The sequence below is a fragment of the Oncorhynchus mykiss genome, chromosome 5 (assembly GCF_013265735.2).
Source record: "Oncorhynchus mykiss isolate Arlee chromosome 5, USDA_OmykA_1.1, whole genome shotgun sequence".
Lineage (NCBI taxonomy): Eukaryota > Metazoa > Chordata > Actinopteri > Salmoniformes > Salmonidae > Oncorhynchus > Oncorhynchus mykiss.
In genome coordinates this window covers 69,768,249-69,792,359 of record NC_048569.1, presented here as the reverse complement: position 1 = coordinate 69,792,359, position 24,111 = coordinate 69,768,249, and the positions used below count along the sequence as shown (strand labels likewise).

Here is a 24,111-nt window from a genome sequence, read left to right as displayed (position 1 = left end):
TAATTTAGAAGTGTTTAGAAACACATTTTATTCTTATTACTTTAAAAGTGACTCCTGAATGACACAATACATTTACCAGATTCAGTAAATATGAAAACAGATGTGTATTAAATTACCCTCAAATAAAAGGTGACATTCTGTAATTCTGCCTCATATGAAACATCCAAAATGCTGGAGTATAGAGAAAAGGTGTACATTTTTGATTCATTGACCAAATAAATACGTAGGGGAGTGTAGATGTTAATGCAACTTCCTCTGCATCACACTGCATTTTGCAAAATACTCCCTCAAGGGCTATGTAATAGCCCACTGGGCTTACACTGGTTGAATCAACAATGTTTCCACGTCATTTCAATTAAATAACCTTGAACCGACTTGGAATAGATGTGGACTTGACATCTGTGCCCAATGGGAAGTGTCATGGTGTGCTAATGCAGCATGATTTGATGTCTTGTGTCTTCTGTGGGTTTTACTACACTCAGGTTTTTGGCTTATTACAGTTCTCTATTAACACTTCCTCACCAGATGTCTTGACTTGAATCATACAACACTTGCATAATGATGGCATGCCCACATGAGTTGGTGAGGAATCTGAGGTTTTGGAACATTTGTCTTGGAAAATGTGTACAGTCATGCAGGAGAATTTGCCTTCAACAAAATTCTTGAATGAAGTAAGGGAAATATATGAATGTCAGGTCCAAATTGATTGGCACCCTTGATAAAGATGAGCAAAAGAGACTGTATAAAATAAATAATTCAAATACTGAGCTATATTGTACAGTATGCAAAGAAAAGCAACATATTATTTTATAATACACTTGCACAGAGAAAAATAGGTGTCAAAATTATTACCTTTCAATACCTCCCTTGTGAAGATAACAGCAATGAGCCTTTTCTAAAATGTTTTATGAGATTGGAGGACACATTGGGAGGGATCTTAGGCCATTCCTCCATACAGAATTCGTTGGGATTTTGTGGTCAACTAACCGTTTCTTTGTGGATTTTGATGTGTGCTTGGGGTTATTGTCTTGCTGCAAGATCCACTTGGAGCCAAGATTCAGGCTCCTAGCAGAGGCAAACAGGTTTTTGGCTGAAATGTCCTGGTACTGGGTAAAGTTAATGATGCTGTTGACCTTAACAAGGGCCCCAGGACCAGTGGAAACAAAATCGCCCCATAACATCGAAGATCCAACACCATATTTTACAGTAGGTACTGGGTTCTTTTCTGCATATTTATTTATACACAAAACCCACCAATGGTGTTCGGGGCCAAATACCTCTATTTTCATGTCATCTGAACATACAGTAGCACCTGTTCCAATCAAAATGCCGTTTAGCAAACTCTAGGCGTTCACATTTGTCGGATGACATGAAAATAGAGCTCTTTGGCCACGTCCACCAGTGGTGGGTTTTGCGTCGAAAGAAAGATGCATATGCATTGAAGGTATTGAAAGCATGGGTGCCAATACTTTTTACCCCTATATTTGAGAGAATTTAAAAAAAATGTAAAACAAAATCACTTTCTCTGAGAAATTGTATTAAATAATAGAATTTTGCACATTTTTATCAAGAGTGCCAATAATTTTGGACCTGACTATATATGTTGGCAGATTAGTAGCTCTACATAAACAAGCAAAACATGCAGTGAGTACATAGTCACTGTTCTAGCAGTTAGTTTACCGAACATCACACTGCCATGCAAAACGCCACATGACATCAGGTCACTCACTATCTCACACCCAGACACAGAGGAAATGTTTCTAAGATGATCTAAGAGTTGGACACGGTGAGTGGTAGCGAAGCATGCTTACCGGTACCTTCATTTTAAAGTCATCCCGGTGCAGCTTCATGCCTATGTCAGCGACGGCCCTCTGGAAGAAACGGGAGGGCCTCAGCACCAACACCAGCTGGAGGTTCCCTGGAAATGCCCCCTAGTGGCCACAGGTACAAAGCACAGCTTCATGACATCTAGTTCTGAATGTGGAGGGAGCTCCTGCTCTGTTTCTACTTTCCATTATGTATCTCACATATTATACTTGGGAATAATTTTCCTTACGCAATACTTCCTGATATAGAAGCATTGGTCTATTTTACAATGGTACATAATGTTGAGATAAAATAGCCTGGTTCCATACTCTATGTGCTGCGGCAAACTCTCCTTGATGCCAAACACAAAGAGAAGTCGAGTGAAGCACAAACAGACTGGACCACCAGGAAAGAGATAAAAGCGTTGTCGGAAGTTAAATATGGGCGTCTTCATACCGCTATCCGCGTCAGCGAGGCCTTCACTGAGCTCCATTTGTCCCGCCTGCGGTCAATGATTATAACGAAACCGATGCTGGCAGCGTCCAAACTAGACAAGGAAAGATAGAAATAAACACATGCGGTAGGTGTAGCTATCCAAGCATGCAGTCACAAGACATATCCAAGAGGGCACTACAGTACACTGCTGTATTCTGTCTCTGTACATTTTAAACAGAGTTTATACCAAATCACTTCAGCGCTCTCTGAACCAGGCCATTATAGTTAACAGTGTAAGAGGAGCTGTGTAAGCTTGTTTAATGTTTGGGGTGTTTTACAGGGAAAATGTAAAGTGAGGGTCATTAACATTCTCAATGTGTTACTCTGACAAAAGGGTGAATGAAGTTGCTCCCCTATCAGCACAAGACGTTTAAAAGACAATGAAAAGAATATGTATGTTTAATGTCTTGTGCTCACTGGGTGGTGATCTTACTGTGTTATCTGGCCTAGTATATTCCTACTCGACTGACTGAGTATTTTCCTGACTGAGAGCAGCTTACATGAGACCAGATTAATTGAAGACTCACTGTGTCATGAGAGAGAACGATATCCCAGATGTGCCATTTTCACAAGACACCTTTTTCACATTTTGCCTCACCCTGAGAAATGTGTCTTGTGAAATACAGTCAGGTAAGTAATTATTGTCACCCTTGATAAAGATGAGCAAAAAATACTGTATAAAACAAATAATACAAATACTGACCTATATTCTATGCTATTTATTTTATACTAATACAATTGCTCAGAGAAATAGATTGTGTTTCTTAACAAGTAATAAAGACAATTAATGGGAAAAAAAAGTGGATTTTGATTAGTGTTTGGGGTTATTGTCTTGCTGGAAGATCCAATTGTGGCCAAGTGTCAGCCTTCTGGCAGAGGCAACCAAGTTTGGGGCTAAAATGTCATGGTACTTGGTAAATTTCATGATGCCGTTGACCTTAATAAGGGGGCCAGGAGCAGGGGACGCAAAATAGCCCAAAAACATCAAAGATCCACCACCATATTTTACTGTAGGTATGAGGTACTTTTTTGCATATGCTTCTGTTTTTCAACCCCAAACTCACCACTGGTCTGCGTGGCCAAATGACATGAAAATAGAGCTCTTTGGCCACACACATCAGTGGTGGGTTTGGCTTTGAAAAACATAAGCATACGCAGAGAAGTACCTCATACCTACTGTAAAATATGCTGGTGGATCTTTGATACAGTCTTTCTTGCTCATCTGCAGTATATCAAGGTTACCAATAATTATGGACCTGACTGTATCTTCAGATCTGTGGTTAGTTGGGAGCAGGAACCACATCCCATACAGAGGGAAGGTAATGGTATTTAAAGTGCCTTCGGAAAGTATTCATACCCCTTGACTTTTTCCACATTTTGTTGTGTTACAACGTGGGATAAAAATTGATTTAAGATTCATCTTTTGTCATGTTTGTCACTGATCTACACAAAATATTCAGTCATATCAAAGTTGAAGAAAATATATACAGTTTTTATTTTTTATGACAAATAAAATGCTAATATATCTTGATCGTGTAAGTTTTACCCCACTTTGGCAGCGATATCAGCTGTGAATCTTTTTGTGTAAGTCTGGAAGAGCTTTTCACACCTGGACTGTGCAATATTTGCCCATCACCAGCTGTCAAGTTGGTTGTTGATCATTGGTACATTTTCAAGTCTTGCCATAGACCTTCAAGTAGATTTAAGTCAAAACTGTAACTAGGCTACTCAGGAACATTAAATGTCTTCTTGGTGAGCAGCTCTTGAGTAGATTTGTATTTTTTAGGTTAATGTCTTGTTGAACGGTGAATTAGTCTCCCAGTGTCTTAACCAGGTTTTCCTCTTGGATTTTGCCTGTGCTTAGCTTTATTTTTATCAGGAAAAACTCCCCAGTCCTTGCCGATTACCCACAATCTGATGCATCCACCACCATCCTTGAAAATATGAAGAGTGATACTCAGTGACGTGTTGTGTTGGATTTGCCCCAAACATAACACTTTGCCACATGTTTCGCTGTATTACTTTGGTGCCTTGTTACAAACAGGATGTGTGTCTTGGAATTTTTTTCATTTCGTACAGGCTTCCTTCTTTTCACTCTGTCGTTTATTATGGAGTAATTGGGTCGTTCCACAGTTTACCCATCTCAAGAGGTTCAATAAAAGTTGATGATTTCATTTGAAATCACCCATACATTCTCTTGGGACAGGGGAAATGGAAACCCGTTGTGTACAACAGGGAGGGGCAAATGAATGCTTCACAAAAACAATTCATTGTTAAAATGTTTCTAGCTTGTCTATCTATGGGTAACATGGTTCAAATCAAATCTAATTTTATTGGTCACATACACATAGTTAGCAGATATTAATGCGAGTGTAGCGAAATGCTTGTGCTTCTAGTTCCGACAGTGTAGTAATATCTAACAAGTAATCTAACAATTCAACAACAACTACCTAATACACACAAATCTAAGTAAAGGGATGGAAAAATAATATGTACATATAAATATATGGATGAGCAATAGGCAAGATGCAATTGATGATATAGAATACAGTATACAGTGGGGCAAAAAAGTATTTAGTCAGCCACCAATTGTGCAAGTCCGTGTTGCCCAGCAACAGCCCCAAAACATCACTGCTCTAGAGGAGATCTGCATGGAGGAATGGGCCAAAATACCAGCAACAGTGTGTGAAAACCTTTTGAAGACTTACAGAAAACGTTTGACCCCTGTCATTGCCAACAAAGGGTATATAACAAAGTATTGAGAAAAATACTTATTTTCCACCATAATTTGCAAATAAATTCATTAAAAATCCTACAATGTGATTTTCTAGATTTTTTTTTCTCTTTTTGTCTGTCATAGTTGAAGTGTACCTATGATGAAAATTACAGGCCTCTCTCATCTTTTTAAGTGGGAGAACTTGCACAATTGGTGGCTGTATCAAATACACAGTAGCATTACAGTAAGCCTCTGTTCTCCACTGTGGGAAAATAATGTGCACCAGAATTGCAGAATTGATCTGAACTGCATAACCATGGGAGCATTTTTATGGTTGTAGTGAAGCTGCATACTTTACCTGGGGATGCTAGTCAGATATGTGACAACATTCTGGAAGTCCTCGTCTAGGAGGTCGCCGAAGCCTGAGTATTCAGGGAAGGTGATGATGGGGGCGCCATCTTTCCCTCTTCCTCCTGCACACATAGGGTTACATCAATAGATTGACAGAAATGTGTCCATTTTGTTTCATTCATTAATTTACACCAGGCTTCTACAGTAAAATAAATATTTATTTGGATAAAAAACAAGATTCTGCTGTTACAGATCTGATGGGTGACTTTATATCGATAGAAAAGTTATATTTCTATTAATCAACCACAAGGTGGTGACATTGGGCTGTCAGCACAAATTCGGATTTGATTATTTTTTGCCAAAAGTCATGATTGAATCAAAACTTATACGAAACGAAATAAGTTTGATGAGTGAAAATGTTGATATGACAATCTAAATGAAGAAATATGAGGAGAGATGTAAATTTCAAATAATCAAAATTGTCTCACTAAATCCTGAAACAAATGAAGCAATCAGAGGCAGCCATAATATAATTTATGATCATATATCTCTCCAATCAGAGATTTATCAGTCAAAGTGCATCACTATGAGAAAGCATAGTGGAACAGCAAGTCACCCTATATCTAAAGTGTTCCTCCTCATCATCATGCCCCAGTGCCTGCATCTCCTGAGTGGAGATAGGAGTATAGAGGTCAGCTTTCTGAAATAGATTTTAGGGTGAATTCTCAACTTCAAAACAGATCAGTTTGGGATGACAGAGGGGAACTGCAGTAAATTGTACCTCATCTGGCCGAGGCAGTCTGATCTTCTATTTGAGCCCCCCCCCCCCCCCCCCCCCCCCCCCCCCCCCCCGAGTCTGGGCACTTAGATCATTTGGACATACACTGTATTACTCTTATTCCGGAGGAGCACGTCAGGAAATGCTGCCTTTCATATTAGTGGTGAGGTAACTGTAGCTCTTTACTTTTACTGACTAACTTTTTCCCTTCCTAACTCCTCCTCTGCTTTCTTCTCTCTGTCTCTCAGTTCTAAAAATGTACTAACACTGACAAGCAAATCACATAGACAAGCATAACAGCCTCCTCCCAAACTCAGATGTCTTTGTGCTAAAAGCAGCGTGTAGTTTATTTCCTGTGCCATCTCGTCTGCCATCCATCCCACTGGGTGACAACTCATCTATCCGTCCTCCCAGCCAGACACATCCAATTATTTACCTGCATATGGCAGAAAAATCCACCACGGGGAATCCTCACATATGTCAGGGCTTCTGTTGCCTACCTCTCTCACTGACAACAGTACACAAGATAACAATCAGAACTGTACAATACTGCCCTGTCTAGAAAGCTCAACTCAGCATCACCTCATCAGGTATAAGGTAAGTAGTGCAGAAATATAGGTGTAGAGGTAATACTGGAATAGCGTCAACAGCGAGGTGGCCTTTGCTTGTAACCAGTGGCGCAAAGTACAGTACTTAAGGAAAAACACTTTAAAGTACTACTTAAGTAGTTTTTTGAGGTAGCTGTACTTTTCTTTACTATTTCTAATTTTGACAACTTATACTTTTACTTCACTACATTCCTAAAGAAAATAATGTACTTTTTACACCATATATTTTCCCTGACACCCAAAAGTACTTGTTACATTTTTTATGCTTAGCAGGACAGAAAATTGTTCAATTCACGCGCTTATCAAGAGAAAATCCCTGGTCATCCCTACTGCCTATGATCTGGCAGACTCACTAAACAGAGAAAATCCCTGGTCATCCCTACTGCCTATGATCTGGTAGACTCACTAAACAGAGAAAATCCCTGGTCATCCCTACTGCCTATGATCTGGCAGACTCACTAAACAGAGAAAATCCCTGGTCATCCCTACTGCCTATGATCTGGCAGACTCACTAAACACACATGATTTGTTTGTAAATTCTGTATCAGTGTTGGAGTATGCCCTTGGCTATCCGTAAATAAATAAAAACAAGAAAGTTGTGCCATCTGGTTTGCTTAATATTAAGATTTTGAAAGTATTCATACTTTTACATTTGATACTAAAGTATATTTTAGCAATTACATTTACTTTTGATACTTAAGTATATTTAAAACCAAATACTTTTAGACTTTTACTCAAGTAGTATTTTACTGGGTGACTTTCACTTTTACTTGAATAATTTTCTATTAAGGTATCTTTACTTTTACTCCAATATGACATTTGGGTACTTTTTCCACCACTGCCTGTGACTCTGTCAGGTATCAGCATCACAATATGGAGAAAAGGAATGGAGACCAATGTTTTAAAACCGTACAAAACAACCCAAACTCAGTGACAGACCCACGGAGAATAAAAACAGGCTTGCTGTGTGGATAATGAAATATACTTGTGCTTTTTCCACAGTAAAATGACATAACTTTGAAAGCTAGCTTTGCTGACCCAGGGTTTTTGGAGTAAGACACCAGCTTGGCAGGAGCGCAGCTGGCTGACCCTTGGTGGTTTGACATGGGTGGGAAGGAATGGAAACAATCTCTGTGGAGCCAGAGGCTGTGGCGTAGAGCTCCTGTCCAATCAACCTGGTCTCAGGGCAATTCGTTGGATTTGGTACGTCAAATCTTTTACTCCGTTTAGTATGATATATTACGTTACGTTACGTTATATTACGTTACGTTACATTATGAATGGAATAGCGGTTCTACAATATCATACGAATTGGAGGACATATCGTATACGTCTCACCCGGTCATACAATAGCTTAAGAATTGGATGATGTAACTTATCATAAATCTTGGAGGATGTATAGTATTATCTGTCTTTCTCTGAAATCAAGTTGCTTGTTTCAACAAAGGAGAATGACTGGGATAATTTACATTGGTAGTTAGGAGAACTAACAACAAAGGTTAGGATCATTTATGTAAAAGGTTAGGAAAACTACTAAAACGACAAAGGTTAGGAGAATTTACGTAGCAGTTAATGAGAAATGGGTCAAGGTTAGACTAAGGCTAAGCTAAAATGCTACAGTTGTTCCCGACGCGACTCGAACACCAACCTTTGGATTGCTAGAAGGTTGCGGTATACATCCACACATCTTCCCTGACCAACCTCCCTACTTTTGTTTCTGTCTAAAGTAACTAGACCATTAGTACATATCATATGCTTTGGAGGTGCTCAGAAATACGCATAGTATGTTTCGTGTAGTATGGCTCTGAGGCTAGGCTAGCCCAATAACTACCAACAACTCCTTCTGTTATCGTTCCAGCTTAGGCCCTGCACCTCTGTTCATGTCTCAGGTACTCTTCTATGTCTGAATCTTCAGACTGAGGTGATCTGTGAGTATACGGACATTATTTAGTGGACTCAATATTCTCAAATACATGTTAATAATAATGTATAGTATGTACACAGTCATTGCTTCTGCATCCCAACTTAACTGAATGGAAAAAAGTGGCCATTTTATCCACTCTGAACAAAGCTCATGAATATGGCCAGAGAGACAAAGACATCCTGGCAGGAAATGGTTCATGGTGTAATGTGATAATTCTGTTATTGTCCTGGAACAGACTATGGAGCAGACCAGACTTCTCTACTGTCTCAGACAGGAAGTGATTAAGAGGCAATCCTATCGATCAGTAGTTAAAAGGTTCAAGTCCGGTCACAACTCAATCATGTCTTAACGTCAACAATGGAAATGGCCTTGTAACTCATAACGGATATGACAAAATAATTTTTTCTGACCGTGATAAAAACGAATTAACAAACATTACATTGTGCTGTTCTGTATAACTGTAAAGTAGATATGATCACCTCTGACTAAAATGTGATTATTCTGTCATTCCCATATTTTCTCCTTCACAAAGGGAGAGGAACTCGAATATCTGCCCGTCTTTGTGAGGGAAGCAGGGATAAGGCGAGGAGACTGAGGCCTAGCTACGTACCTGAGAGCAGGGCAAACTGCCGATGCAGCTGCTCTATGATGTCGACAGCAAGCAGGGGCCTGATCTCCTGCTGCATGATCTCATCTGGGGAGGGAGAGGAAAACAACAGGGAGAACACCTCCAGTCAGCAATCACAATATCATAGGAATGTATAGGAAAGAGAGCAGCATTAAACAACAGCGTACAATGTGTCCCCACAAATCAAGTCCTGCAGCCATACACTGGCCCAGTCATCATCGGTGGACAATCCATCCACATGTCTGACAGGTCAGTATGACCTGTGGAAAGTGAGGCCAAGGCACGGCTCTGGACATTTCAACAGATAAAATAAAATAAAATGTTATTGGTCACGTACACATGGTTAGCAGATATTAATGCGAGTGTAGCGAAATGCTTGTGCTTCTAGTTGCGATCATGCAGCAATATCTAACAAGTAATCTAACAATTTCACAACAACTACCTTTTACAGACAAGTGTAAAGGAATTAATAAGAATATGTACATATTAATATATGGATTAGCGATGGCCGAACAGCATAGGTAAGATGCACTAGACGGTGTAGAGTACCGTATATGCATATGAGATGAATAACGTAGGGTATGTAAACATTATATAAAGTGGCATTGTTTAAAGTGACTAGTGATACATTTATTACATCCAATTTTTTATTATTAAAGTGGATAGAGATTTGAGTCAGTATGTTGGCAGCAGACACTCAATGTTAGTGATGGCTGTTTAACAGTCTGATGGCCTTGAGATAGAAGTTGTTTTTCAGTCCCTCGGTCCCAGCTTTGATGCACCTGTACTGACCTCGCCTTCTAGATGATAGCAGGGTGAACAGGAAGTGGCTCGGGTGGTTGTTGTCCTTGATGATCTTGTTGGCCTTCCTGTGACATTGGGTACTGTAGGTGTCCTGGAGGGCAGGTAGTTTGCCCCCGGTGATGCGTTGTGCAGACCTCAGAGAGCCTTACGGTTGTGAGCGGAGCAGTACCAGGCGGTGATACAGCCCGACAGGATGATCTCGATTGTGCATCTGTAGAAGTTTGTGAGTGTTTTCGGTGACAAACAAAATTTCTTCAGCCTCCTGAGGTTCACCACGCTGTCTGTGTGGGTGGATCATTTCAGTTTGTCCGTGATGTGTACGCCGAGGAACTTAAAACCTTCCACCTTCTCCACTACTGTCCCGTCGATGTGGATAGGGGGGTGCTCCCTCTGCTGTTTCCTGAAGTCCACGATCATCTCCTTTGTTTTGTTGACATTGAGTGTGAGGTTATTTTCCTGACACCACACTCCGAGGGCCCTCACCTCCTCCCTGTAGGCCGTCTCATCGTTGTTGGTAATCAAGTCTACCACTGTAGTGTCGTCTGCAAACTTGAGGATTGAGTTGGAGGCGTGCATGGCCACGCAGTCATGGGTGAACAGGGAGGACAGGAGAGGGCTTAGAACACACCCTTGTGGGGCCCCAGTGTTGAGGATCAGCGTGGTGGAAATGTTGTTTCCTACCCTGACCACCTGGGGGCGTCCCATCAGAAAGTCCAGGACCCAGTTGCACAGGGTGGGGTCGAGACCCAGGGTCTCGAGCTTACTGATGAGTTTGGAGGGTACTATGGCGTTAAATTCTGAGCTGTAGTCGATGAACAGCATTCTTACATAGGTATTCCTCTTGTCCAGATGGGTTAGGGCAGTGTGCAGTGTGATTGCGATTGCATCGTCTGTGGACCTATTGGGGTGCTAAGCAAATTGGAGTTGGTCTAGGGTGTCAGGTGGGGTGGAGGTGATATGATCCTTGACTAGTCTCTCAAAGCACAGTGTCTGTTCTCTTGCAACAGTGGTCTCCATGTCTACCGCTGCCCCTCGCAGTTAATACCTTTAGCTGTGAACGCAGATCTTTGTGTACCTTCATTCAATTTCCATTACAAGCTTCTGTAGCTCCTGTATCCCTCCTTTCAGACATATGTTTCTTTCATTGTGTTGTTCTTGGAAGAGTCAGTAACCATTCTGGATGCTTGAAGGGGAGGGGAGGGTTAATGAAGCTTCATCACTCTCTGCCTTAATACTTTGGTATCACCCTGAAGCACACTGCATCTAGCTTTCCACTGTGAACAAAACACCCTCTGTCTGGCCACGGTATAAAGGAGTGCATTACAACAGACTACACTTTATCAAAGACAAGCTTTGAGTGGGTCTTGCAGCCAGGGCTATAGATAGCACAGAGAGCCTCACAGAAGCATGTTTCTACTGTATGGAAGTTGGAAGCTGTAGTGTTGTCATGGTACCAGCAACTTCAAGTCTCCACAGGGATTTGGTCCATTGTTTGGTATCAAGGCCAAATTACATTGACAGTATTGTTCTTAGCATGTTACCTCATTTACATATATTTCCACGGCTCCTTTTACGACAATATACTAAAACGTGTGCATCACCGTACACAAACCTGCACGCATGCGCGCGCACACACACACACACACACACACATACATCCTCCCTCAGCAGAGTGGTGGCGAGAGGAAGGAGGATCTGCGTCTGGGAGCATGTTAACACGCTAGCTCCAGATCTTATCATCCTGCTGCAGGAATCCCAGCCCCAGACATGTAAGTAAATCACAAAGCCAGGTCTCATAACGGCCTCTGCAGGCTTCAGAGAAAGGTCACAGCATTCACTTCTAGAGGAAGAGCATGCAGAGCACAAAGACACAACCCACCCTCCTGCCTCCATCCTGCCAGCTACAGGCTCTGGAAGGAATTAGCACTCCAAGAACAGATACATAAAAAATATGACATAATTTTTTTTTTTTTAAACAGCAAGATCACAAAACAAGATCACAATGGTCAGTCCTGTTCTTTGGCATCGCAGAGCAAACAATGGAAAAATGCATGATCAAATTCTATTGACTAAATACCAAAAAGCATTATTGTATACAGTAATAAAAAACAGCACAACAACACATTGATTCTAGTTACTGGAATGCTATTAGTATGCTATTGTGCTCTGACCAGAAGAAAGTCCAGTTCTTCCAGGTTTCCTATATCACGTGGTGAGGGAAAACTCCTGGGCCTAGTCAGACATATGTTTAGTCTGGTGGATGTGTGGATTCTGTAGCAGGTTGTGCCAGCAACATGTGGAGACACCATGGATTAATGCCATGGCAACACAGAGGGGCACCGTCCTCTGCTCTCCACACACCTCATCAAACCTTCAGCCTTCTGCTCCAATTCATCAGGTTTAATGAGCAGAAACACACACGTTCACTCTCAGCCACAGTCACACATCTACTGGAAATGAGGACTTTAAGTACATACCGTATTTCCCCTAAACTAAGCTGTGTGGTATACTGTATGTATTATTGTGATGTGTCGTTAATAGGGCACATTAAATATTGTCAATCGCACAAGGTTCAAAGTGCAATGCAATATTGTAAGATATGGACCTACAGTTGAAGTCAGAAGTTTACATACATACATACATACACCTTAGCCAAATACATTTAAACTCAGTTTTTCACAATTCCTGACATTTAATCCTAGTAAAAATGGATAGGATAACCACTTTATTTTAAGAATGAGAAATGTCAGAATAATAGTAGAGAGAATTATTTATTTCAGCTTTTATTTCTTTCATCACATTCCCAGTGGGTCAGAAGTTTACATACACTCAATTAGTATTTGGTAGCGTTGCCTTTAAATTGTTTAACTTGGGTCAAACCTTCAACAAACTTCCCACAATAAGTTGGGTGAATTTTGGCCCATTCCTCCTGACAGAGCTGATGTAACTGAGTCAGGTTTGTAGGCCTCCTTGTTCGCACATGCTTTTTCAGTTATGTCCACAAATTATCAGGGCTCAGGGCTCTGTGATGGCTACTCCAATACCTTGACTTTGTTGTCCTTAAGCCATTTTGCCACAACTTTGCTTGGGGTCATTGTCCATTTGGTAGACCATTTGCGACCAAGCTTTAAGTTCCTGACTGATGTCTTGAGATGTTGCTTCAATATATCCACATAATGTTCCTTCCTCATGATGCCAGCTATTTTGTGAAGTACATCAGTCCCTCCTGCAGCAAAGCACCCCCACAACATGATGCTGCCACCCCCGTGCTTCACGGTTGGGATGGCATTCTTCGGCTTGCAAGCCTCCCCCCTTTTCCTCCAAACATAACAATGGTCATTATGGCCAAACAGTTCCATTTTTGTTTCATCAGTCCAGAGGGCATTTCTCCAAAAACTACGATCTTTGTCCCCATGTGCAGTTGCAAACCGTAGTCTGGCTTTTTTATGGCGGTTTTGGAGCAGTGGCTTCTTCCTTGCTGAGCGGTCTTTCAGGTTATGTTGATATAGGACTAGTTTTACTGTGGTTAAAGATACTTTTGTACCTGTTTCCTCCAGCATTTTCACAAGGTCCTTTGCTGTTGTTCTGGGATTGATTTGCACTTTTCGCACCAAAGTACCTTCATCTCTTTGAGACAGAACGCGTCTCCTTCCTGAGCAGTATGACGGCTGTGTTGTCCCATACTATCGTACTATTGTTTGTACAGATGAACGTGGTACCTTCAGGCGTTTGGAAATTGCTCCCAAGGATGAACCAGACTTGTGGAGTTCTACAATTCTTTTTCTGAGGTCTTGGCTGATTTCTTTTGATTTTCCCATGATGTCAAGCAAAGAGGCACTGAGTTTGAAGGTAGGCCTTGAAATACATCCACAGGTACACCTCCAATTGACTCAAATCATGTCATTTAGCCTATCAGAAGCATCTAAAGCCATGACATCATTTTCTGGAATTTTCCAAGCTGTTTAAAGGCACTGTCAACTTAGTGTATGTACATTTCTAACCCACTGGAATTGTGATACAGTGAATTATAAGTGAAATAATCTGTCTTTAAACAATTGTTGGAAAAATTACTTGTGTCATGCACAAAGCAGATGTCCTAACCGACTTGCCAAAACTATAGTTTGTTAACAAGAAATTTGTGGAGTGGTTGAAAAACTAGTTTTAATGACTCCAACCTAAGTGTATGTAAACTTCCGACTTCAACTGTATTTGATTGACAACAATAAAGCTATAACTACCCTAACATTTTAGGATTCCCTTCGTAGAGTTGTACTGTATGCTTGGTGCAGATCAGTGCACCAGTTTCTCTCTCTGGAAAGTGCATAATTTCTTCAAATATTTTTTTTTACATTAGCTCACCTCAAAAACCTAAATGGAGTCCAACCAACCAGGTGCTTTACCTTTTATTCATTAGCTATGGTGAATATTAAGATAACGTGCGAGGTTGAGAATTCCCTAAATCAGGTTTCCTACTTCACTTCACCCTACTTTCCCTCTAAATCGATTTATACAAAGGCTAAAAAATGCATCATTGCTTAGCCTACTAATTAACAACAAGGCTGTTACGAAATAATGAGTAGAGGACAGGATACCAAACACAAAGCAATTGCTACACATGCTATATATTTGTAGCATACATAAGGTTTATAATGCAACAATCTAATTTTCACACAGCCGGCCGCCATCAGAAAGTCACAAAATCCCGAAGCACAGTTGCATCTCCCTCACAGACAACTGCAAAACAATTGAGCCGTTTTGTCCCTGAGCATTAGCTATGGACAGACAAGCAAGAGTCACTTGAGCTCCTCAGAAGACACTTGAGAATTTATCAACATCTTGGTATTCTGTTGTAATGGAAATAAAGTCTAGGACCCAGGTCAGTGACAACAAATGTGTCTCTCTGTTTGGCATGTAAACACCCTATAGCTCCCGACAGAGCTATAGGGGAGCGAGGAGAGTATCAATACCTTACCTATGACATGTCTAGTTCTCTTCATCATAGCGACACGATAGTCGGGTGTGAAGAGAGAGAAGTCACTAATCCAGGCGGCAGAGGTAAATTACACCAGTAGAACTTAGTCCAGACTTGCTTTTCTACCATTATCATCCCTTTCTTCTCTTCAGACTTCCTGAGTAACGACACAGACAGACAGACACACACACACACACACCCCTACACTCCCTCCCCCCCATTTACACACACCCAGCTCTTACAGAGCCTTGGCAGCAAAGGAGTTTTTTCTAAGGAAGCAGTGCGTCTGAGTCTTTTGTCACTTTTTCCAGCCCTAGCTGCTTCTCACAGCTCCAGTCTAACCTCTCACAAGGCTCTCTCAGAACAACAGCAACCACACAAGCAACCTATCAGGAAATCAGGGAGGAGGGAGGGAGATCATAAATATACTGCTTACTGCCTCTTTAAGTGGGGGGCAGCCCCAAACATTTAACTACATACTTCTGAAAGAATGAAGAGAGAGATAGAGCGAGAGAGAGCGAGAAGATCCCTTCAGCATCATCCCTCTTCATTAAAGTCACACGCTGACCGTGCACCCCTCTCTAATCTGACTGTCTTTCTCTGTCCTTTCTGTGGTTGACTGAACATGACACCCCCCGCCCCGCCCCTCCCTCCCTCCTCTGAGTCCTCCCCCCTGTCAGAGCAGCTGGCTGGGAGTGCAGGGGTGTTTATGGTCCTAGAGGAAGCATGTCCCAAAACCCCGGTGGCAGCTACTGAGGCATTGTATGTTAAATAAGCAGCTTCCCTTCCCATTGGATTCCTAAATAGTGAGATTCACTGAAACATGTCCAGTTTGCCAGGTGAAATGTGTTACAATGGTCTCAAAAAGGTCAAAGGACAAATTGAAAAATATTCTCTTTTGTAAATCCGATGAAACGTTTTATGTCCCTTAATTTAATATACAATTTGAGGGCACATTATATCATTTACAAAACACATGTCCATAAAATCTGAATCCATGTCATGGTTTATACTTCAAACCCCACCATTGATTGTGTAAACAAGCTTTCTCCCCCCTCCCAACGAGAGTAACTAAGAGAGCTTGTTAGGAGACGAGGCCCCATGCATGACAGGGGGTAAGAGAATGCACCAGTAGATCTGCTATAATGGGATAATTAGCAGTGTGTCTAATAATTTGGAGGGTCAACAGCAATCTACAGCAGGGAGATCAGCTGTGTCTGAACGGGTAGACGGGTTGCTGTGTCTGCCCTGTCGACCTGCCTGAGCCACCATGGATCTCACACACACAGTGTTACAGGGTTACGTAAGATACCATTATTGAGGACAGGATAAGGAGACAGCCAATTGTTCAGAAGGAGAGTGCAAATCAATGTTGATGACAACATTTCCCACTGTTCTCTTCCAAACGGAAGACACAAGTCACAGATACACTCTAGATTCTTGTGTGAAAAACAAAGCCTACAATCTCCACCACATACAGCCTAAATGCCACGCACTCATCACACTTTCTCTCCACACTTTCCTTGTAGAATATGAACCCCTTAGTTGGCAAATTGAGCCCTGGGGTGAGAAGTTCATCCCTTTAACAAAACCTAATAGGCTGGATAGGGTGGCAGGTAGCCTAGCGATTAAGAACGTTGGGCCAGTAACCGAAAATACGCTAGTTTGAATAACCAAGCCGACAAGGTGAAAAATCTGGCGATGTGTCCTTGAGCAAGGCACTTAACCCCAATTGCTCCTGTAAGTCACTCTGGATAAGAGCATCTTTTAAATTACTAAAATATCAATGTTACATGAGGAGCCTTCCTAATGAGCAACTTAAAGCAGAGGACTATTTAACAAAAAGCATCAGGGACCACAGCACTGTTTTTCGAGCTCCCCTGACATTAACATGTGACTGTAAAGACATGTCCATGTGGAGTAATACGTTTCTCAAAATCCACATTTAACACAGAAGCCCAATCAAATTACACACACAAAGTATTTTATAAAAATAGTCCAGCCTTGTGATTTTAATGTAATTTTATAGTGGTTGAACTAGCCTCTCCAGAAAAAAATTTCTGTCTTAACTAATGGGACATAAGAAGCTGTGACCAACACTCTATGCTGAGCGGAGCAGGAGCCCATAAAACAGAGTGAGGTAGTGTTTTTGGAAGAACTAGGCCAAGCATCTCTCCACCACCACCCTCCATGGGCCCAGTGGGGGACGAGAAGCCCTCACGCTCATTCTGACATACACACAATGGTGTAAGCTAATAACACAGGGAGAATACGAGACCGCCAATATTTCTCTCTCTCTAAGAACATCATCAAATAGAACATCAAATAGAACATCAAATATCATCTTTGATACAATATGTGGTAAGTACTCTCTATCATTGAGTATTCAAACTACCTAACATCATGTAGTTGGTAGAATTGACTGTGTTCATATACAGAAATCCTCCCTGTACTCCATTTGACTTATACATCAAATTAAATGTTATTTGTCACATGCGCAGAGTACAACAGGTGTACCGTGAAATGCTTATGGGCCCTTTCCCAACAACGCAGAGTTAAAAGGTAAGACAAATTTGCAAAAAACAAAACAGGAAATAGTAACACAAAATAACGAGACTATGTACAAGGAGTACCGGTATCAAGTCACCTGTACATACAGTTTACAATAATATGGCATTGCCAGGGTCCTAGATCTACAAACACTCCTGATGTAATCTCCTTCAATATTGTTGGAGAGGAAGTTTGGATATAGCAGTTATTTTGGTTCGGAATTCCAGATACGTCCAAAAGAGCACGTTTCCCATTGACACTCAGGAAAAGGGCAGCCGTGCAAGAAAACAATAAAAGGATGTGTCAGAAAGGTCCATTTATCTCCCAATAACAAACCTCACCTAGTGGTGAATATCAAATTAAAGCGAAGCCAACACTGCCTCCAAAACCAACACTAGATTGAAGAGATGTCATAACATGGAAGGCTACAGTACATATACAGCTACCGTAGGAAAATAAAACCATGCATGTTGCCAGGTATGTTCCTGACAGTATGTTCCTAGGAGGCAAAGGGGGAGGCGGGCATGGGGGCCAGACCAAACCAAAGGTATGTTGTCATGAGGGTTTGATTACAAGGGGCAAGGTTTAGGGAGACAATGGGAGTCTGGTTGTGTTTGAGCCCTTTGAAAGTTGAATGATCCCCAGCTGTGTAATAATCTGGACTTCAGGTGGAGAGAATACCAACCAACCTAATGGAAAGATAGGGCTGAAAATAGGGACTTTGATCATACATTTTATGCTAACATTCATATGGTAACTTGTCCTAGGAACAGAACTAATGGATGTCATTATGGTGCTAAGAGCTGAAAGGATATCAAAGGAAGTTATGTCAAGGCCATGTGACGGTCATTATGGTTTCAGTCATACATTCAGGACATTAAGATGGATTCCCCATTCTCTTATTAACAATCAAATACTTCTTGGAATTTCCGCCCTGGCAGTTACAGAAATTGCTGTTGGCTTTTACTTTGTTCAGACTAAATATAATTTTAGCAGAAAGACCTTTAGATCCAGACAGTCCAGGATCAACAAAAAGGGAAACAGATCCTCACTTGAATGTACCAAAACAATTTCATTACATTTCAATCTTTAAATCCACATTCAGTGCATTTCCGAAAGTATTCAGACCCCTTGACTTTTTCCACATTTTGTTATGTTACAGCCATATTCTAAAATGGATTTAATTTGTTAAAATCCTGAGCAATCGACACATAATGACAAAGAGAAATTCAGAAATACCTTATTTACATGAGTATACAGACCCTTTGCTATGAGACTCAAAATTGATCTCAGGTGCATCCTGTTTCCATGAATTATCCTTGAGATGTTTCTACAACTTGATTGGGATCCAGCTGTGGTAAATTCAATTGATTGGACATGATTTGGAAAGGCACACACCTGTCTATAAGGTCCCACGGTTGACAGTGCATGTCAGAGCAAAAACCAATCCATGAGGTCGAAGGAATAGTCCATAGAGCTCCGAGACAGGATTGTGTCGAGGCACAGATCTTGGTAAGGGTACCAAAACATTTCTGCAGCATTGAAGATCTCCTAGAACACAGTGGCCTCCATCATTCGAAATGGAATAAGTTTGGAACCACCAAGACTCTTCCTAGAGTTGGCCGCCCAGCCAAACTGAGCAATCGGGGGAGAAGGGCCTTGGTCAGGGAGGTGACCAAGAACCTAATGTTCACTCTGACAGAGCTTTAGAGTTCCGTTGTGGAGATGGGAGAACCTTCCAGAAGGACAATCATCTCTGCAGCCTCCATCTATAACAACACAGGGAGAGACCCAGATACGGACACCGGAGGCAGATAGTTCGAGTCTCTGATATTTATTAAAAAACAAGGTGCAGGCAAGAGGCAGGTCGAGGACAGTCAGAAGTTCATAAACCAGGTCTAGAAGGTACAGGGCGGCAGGCAGGCACGGGGTCAGGGCAGGTTGAATGGTCAGGCAGGTACTGTGTCAGGGCAGGTTGAATGGTCAGGCAGGCAGGTACAGTGTCAGGGCAGGCTGAATGGTCAGGCAGGCAGGCAGGTACAGTGTCAGGGCAGGCTGAATGGTCAGGCAGACAGGTACAGTGTCAGGGCAGGCTGAATGATCAGGCAGGCAGGTACAGGGTCAGGGCAGGTTGAATGGTCAGGCAGGCAGGTACAGTGTCAGGGCAGGTTGAATGGTCAGGCAGGCAGGTACAGTGTCAGGGCAGGTTGAATGGTCAGGCAGGCAGGTACAGTGTCAGGGCAGGTTGAATGGTCAGGCAGGCAGGTACAGTGTCAGGGCAGGCTGAATGGTCAGGCAGGCAGGCAGGTACAGTGTCAGGGCAGGCTGAATGGTCAGGCAGGCAGGTACAGTGTCAGGGCAGGTTGAATGGTCAGGCAGGCAGGTACAGTGTCAGGGCAGGCTGAATGGTCAGTCAGGCAGGTACAGTGTCAGGGCAGGCTGAATGGTCAGGCAGGCAGGCAGGCAGGTACAGTGTCAGGGCAGGCTGAATGGTCAGGCAGGCAGGTACAGTGTCAGGGCAGGCTGAATGGTCAGGCAGGCAGGTACAGTGTCAGGGCAGGCTGAATGGTCAGGCAGGCAGGTACAGTGTCAGGGCAGGCTGAATGGTCAGGCAGGCAGGTACAGTGTCAGGGCAGGCTGAATGGTCAGGCAGGCAGGTACAGTGTCAGGGCAGGCTGAATGGTCAGGCAGGCAGGTACAGTGTCAGGGCAGGCTGAATGGTCAGGCAGGCAGGTACAGTGTCAGGGCAGGTTGAATGGTCAGGCAGGCAGGTACAGTGTCAGGGAAGGCTGAATGGTCAGGCAGGCAGGTACAGTGTCAGGGCAGGCTGAATGGTCAGGCAGGCAAGTAGGTACAGTGTCAGGGCAGGTTGAATGGTCAGGCAGGCAGGTACAGTGTCAGGGCAGGCTGAATGGTCAGGCAGGCTGGCAGGTACAGTGTCAGGGCAGGTTGAATGGTCAGGCAGGCAGGTACAGTGTCAGGGCAGGCTGAATGGTCAGGCAGGCAGGTAATGTGTCAGGGCAGGCAATTAGTCAGAACCTGGAGGACTAGGAAAACAGAGACTATCAAAAACACGCTAGTTGACTTGACAAGACGAACTGGCGACAGACAGAAGACACCGGGATAAATACATAGGGAATAATGGGACCAAATGGGAGACAAACACAAGACAGGTGAAACAGATCAGGGTGTGACACCACCAATCAGGCCTTATGGTAGAGTGGCCAGACGGAAGCCACTCCTCAGTAAAAGGCACATGACAGCCCGCTTGGAGTTTGCCAAAAGGCACCTAACGACTCTCAGACCATAAGAAACAAGATTCTCTGGTCTGATGAAAACAAGATTGAACTCTTTGGCCTGAATGCCAAGCATCATGTCTGGAGGAAACATGGCACCATCTCTACGTTGAAGCATGGTGATGGCAGCATCATGCTGTGGGGATGTTTTTCAGCAGGAGGGACTGGGAGACTAGCCAGGATCACGGGAAAGATGAACAGAGCAAAGTACAGAGAGATCCTTGATGAAAACCTGCTCCAGTTCTCAGGACCTCAGACTGGGATGAAGGTTCACCTTCCAACAGGACAGCGACCCCAAGCACACAGCCAAGACAATGCAGAAGTGGCTTCGGGACAAATCTCTGAATGTCCTTGAGTGGCCCAGCTAGAGCCCGGACTTGAACCCAATCTAACATCTCTGGAGAGACCTGAAAATAGCTGTGCAGCGACGCTCTCCATCCAACCTGACAGAGTTTGAAAGGATCTGCGGAGAAGAATGGGACACACTCCCCAAATACAGGTGTGCCAAGCTTGTAGCGTCATTCCCAAGAAGACTCAAGGCTGTAATCTCTGCCAAAGGTTCTTCAACAAAGTACTGAGTAAAGGGTCTGAATACTTATGTAAATGTGATATTTCGGTAAACATTTCTAAAAACCAGTGTTTGCTTTGTCATTATGGGGTATTGTGTGTAGATTGATTAGGGGGAAAAACAAATGAATTCATTTTAGAATAACGCTTTAATGTAACAAAATGTTGAAAAAGTCAAGGGGTCTGAATACTTTCAGAATGCACTGTATTTTCAAGGCTCAGCAGCTAACTGTACACTACATGGAGAAGTGACTGTTTGACAAATGCTGTGCATTCCATTCTCAGGATAATCACACATAAGAGAGGGTGCATGTCTACACATTATGTGTCAGAGTGAGTAGGCTGAGCATGCATGCACATACATAGACACACACACACACACACACACACACTATAAAAAGACAGGCACTGAGGGTTTGTGGGACCTTGTAAGGTTTTACATAAACTGCTATCAACGGCTTCTGGGTAGGTTATTTTGTGACATCATTCAACTTTGAGGCATACTGTCAGCTAGTCTTTTTTCACACATTTAAAACAGTCAGACAGGACAGCTTTATCCAACCATAGACACACGCTGATTCAGATTTTGGAATAAAAACCTGGAGCTATTTTTTCTGCTGCCATTGCCACTTCTCCACAGAAGGAGACAATCGAAATGGTGCATGCTTGCATGTTATAAGACATGTCTACTCAGTATTCTTTCAAAGGTGGTTGTGATGTGGAGCTTTTCTATCCTGTACAATGAAAGCCATTTGACATGCAGATAGGAAAGCAACCTGAAATACACTATCTGAGAAGGTGACAACTGCCTATTCCTAAATGCATCAGTCTAATATTAGAAGGAAAGTCACACCACAGATAGCAGCTGCAGACCAATGAAAATTCACCAAAGCATTAACATATAGCAGGGCCTTAGCAGATCTACATCAATCATCTACCTGACAGATCCCCACTTGTCTTTTCCTAATAGCACTGACTTCGCTGATAACTACTTTATTGAAGTAAAATGTTCTTACTACAACTGTGATATGTGGTTGTCTCATCTAGCTATCTTAAGATGAATGCACTGCACTAAGGATAAGAGTGTCTCCTAAATTACTCAAATAAAACGTCAAATGGCAGGTGGATGAAGCGAGGGAGAGGAACTGAGGAGGAGGGTGAGAGGGAAGACATACTTCTGGCTGACCACCCGCACGCCGGACACTGCGAAGGGATGGTCTGGTACCGCGGAGAGCCATCCATCATCCCACCACAGCAGAGCATCTAAATATCTGCACCAGTCATCCCTAATATAGAGTCTTTAGAGTGTACAGTGCCTTGCGAAAGTATTCGGCCCCCTTGAACTTTACGACCTTTTTCCACATTTCAGGCTTCAAACATAAAGATATAAAACTGTATTTTTTTGTGAAGAATCAACAACAAGTGGGACACAATCATGAAGTGGAACGACATTTATTGGATATTTCAAACTTTTTTAACAAATCAAAAACTGAAAAATTGGGCGTGCAAAATTATTCAGCCCCCTTAAGTTAATACTTTGTAGCGCCACCTTTTGCTGCGATTACAGCTGTAAGTCGCTTGGGGTATGTCTCTATCAGTTTTGCACATCGAGAGACTGACATTTTTTCCCATTCCTCCTTGCAAAACAACTCGAGCTCAGTGAGGTTGGATGGGGAGCATTTGTGAACAGCAGTTTTCAGTTCTTTCCCCAGATTCTCGATTGGATTCAGGTCTGGACTTTGACTTGGCCATTCTAACACCTGGATATGTTTATTTTTGAACCATTCCATTGTAGATTTTGCTTTATGTTTTGGATCATTGTCTTGTTGGAAGACAAATCTCCGTCCCAGTCTCAGGTCTTTTGCAGACTCCATCAGGTTTTCTTCCAGAATGGTCCTGTATTTGGCTCCATCCATCTTCCCATCAATTTTAACCATCTTCCCTGTCCCTGCTGAAGAAAAGCAGGCCCAAACCATGATGCTGCCACCACCATGTTTGACAGTGGGGATGGTGTGTTCAGCTGTGTTGCTTTTACGCCAAACATAACGTTTTGCATTGTTGCCAAAAAGTTCAATTTTGGTTTCATCTGACCAGAGCACCTTCTTCCACATGTTTGGTGTGTCTGCCAGGTGGCTTGTGGCAAACTTTAAATGACACTTTTTATGGATATCTTTAAGAAATGGCTTTCTTCTTGCCACTCTTCCATAAAGGCCAGATTTGTGCAATATACGACTGATTGTTGTCCTATGGACAGAGTCTCCCACCTCAGCTGTAGATCTCTGCAGTTCATCCAGAGTGATCATGGGCCTCTTGGCTGCATCTCTGATCAGTCTTCTCCTTGTATGAGCTGAAAGTTTAGAGGGACGGCCAGGTCTTGGTAGATTTGCAGTGGTCTGATACTCCTTACATTTCAATATTATCGCTTGCACAGTGCTCCTTGGGATGTTTAAAGCTTGGGAAATCTTTTTGTATCCAAATCCGGCTTAACACTTCTTCACAACAGTATCTCGGACCTGCCTGGTGTGTTCCTTGTTCTTCATGATGCTCTCTGCGCTTTTAACGGACCTCTGAGACTATCACAGTGCAGGTGCATTTATACGGAGACTTGATTACACA

The 24,111-nt window shown here is 42.5% G+C and overlaps 1 protein-coding gene across 9 annotated transcripts in view; it reads right to left on the bottom strand.

Moving 5' to 3' along the window:
- Positions 1 to 24,111, bottom strand: part of mcf2l2 (MCF.2 cell line derived transforming sequence-like 2) — a 111,101-nt gene that overhangs the window by 76,967 nt on the left and 10,023 nt on the right. For 7 of the 9 annotated variants that reach the window (XM_021604105.2, XM_021604099.2, XM_021604106.2 and 4 more), the window contains exons 2-5: positions 9,289 to 9,372; positions 5,376 to 5,490; positions 2,263 to 2,353; positions 1,812 to 1,931 (exon numbers count right to left, since the gene is read on the bottom strand). In XM_021604105.2, the coding sequence (XP_021459780.2) occupies positions 1,812 to 1,931; positions 2,263 to 2,353; positions 5,376 to 5,490; positions 9,289 to 9,372 (410 nt within the window). Of the gene's footprint in view, positions 1 to 1,811; positions 1,932 to 2,262; positions 2,354 to 5,375; positions 5,491 to 9,288; positions 9,373 to 15,082; positions 15,625 to 24,111 lie in introns of those variants that run through there. The other 2 variants (XM_021604102.2, XM_021604101.2) reach the window with 2 other exon arrangements.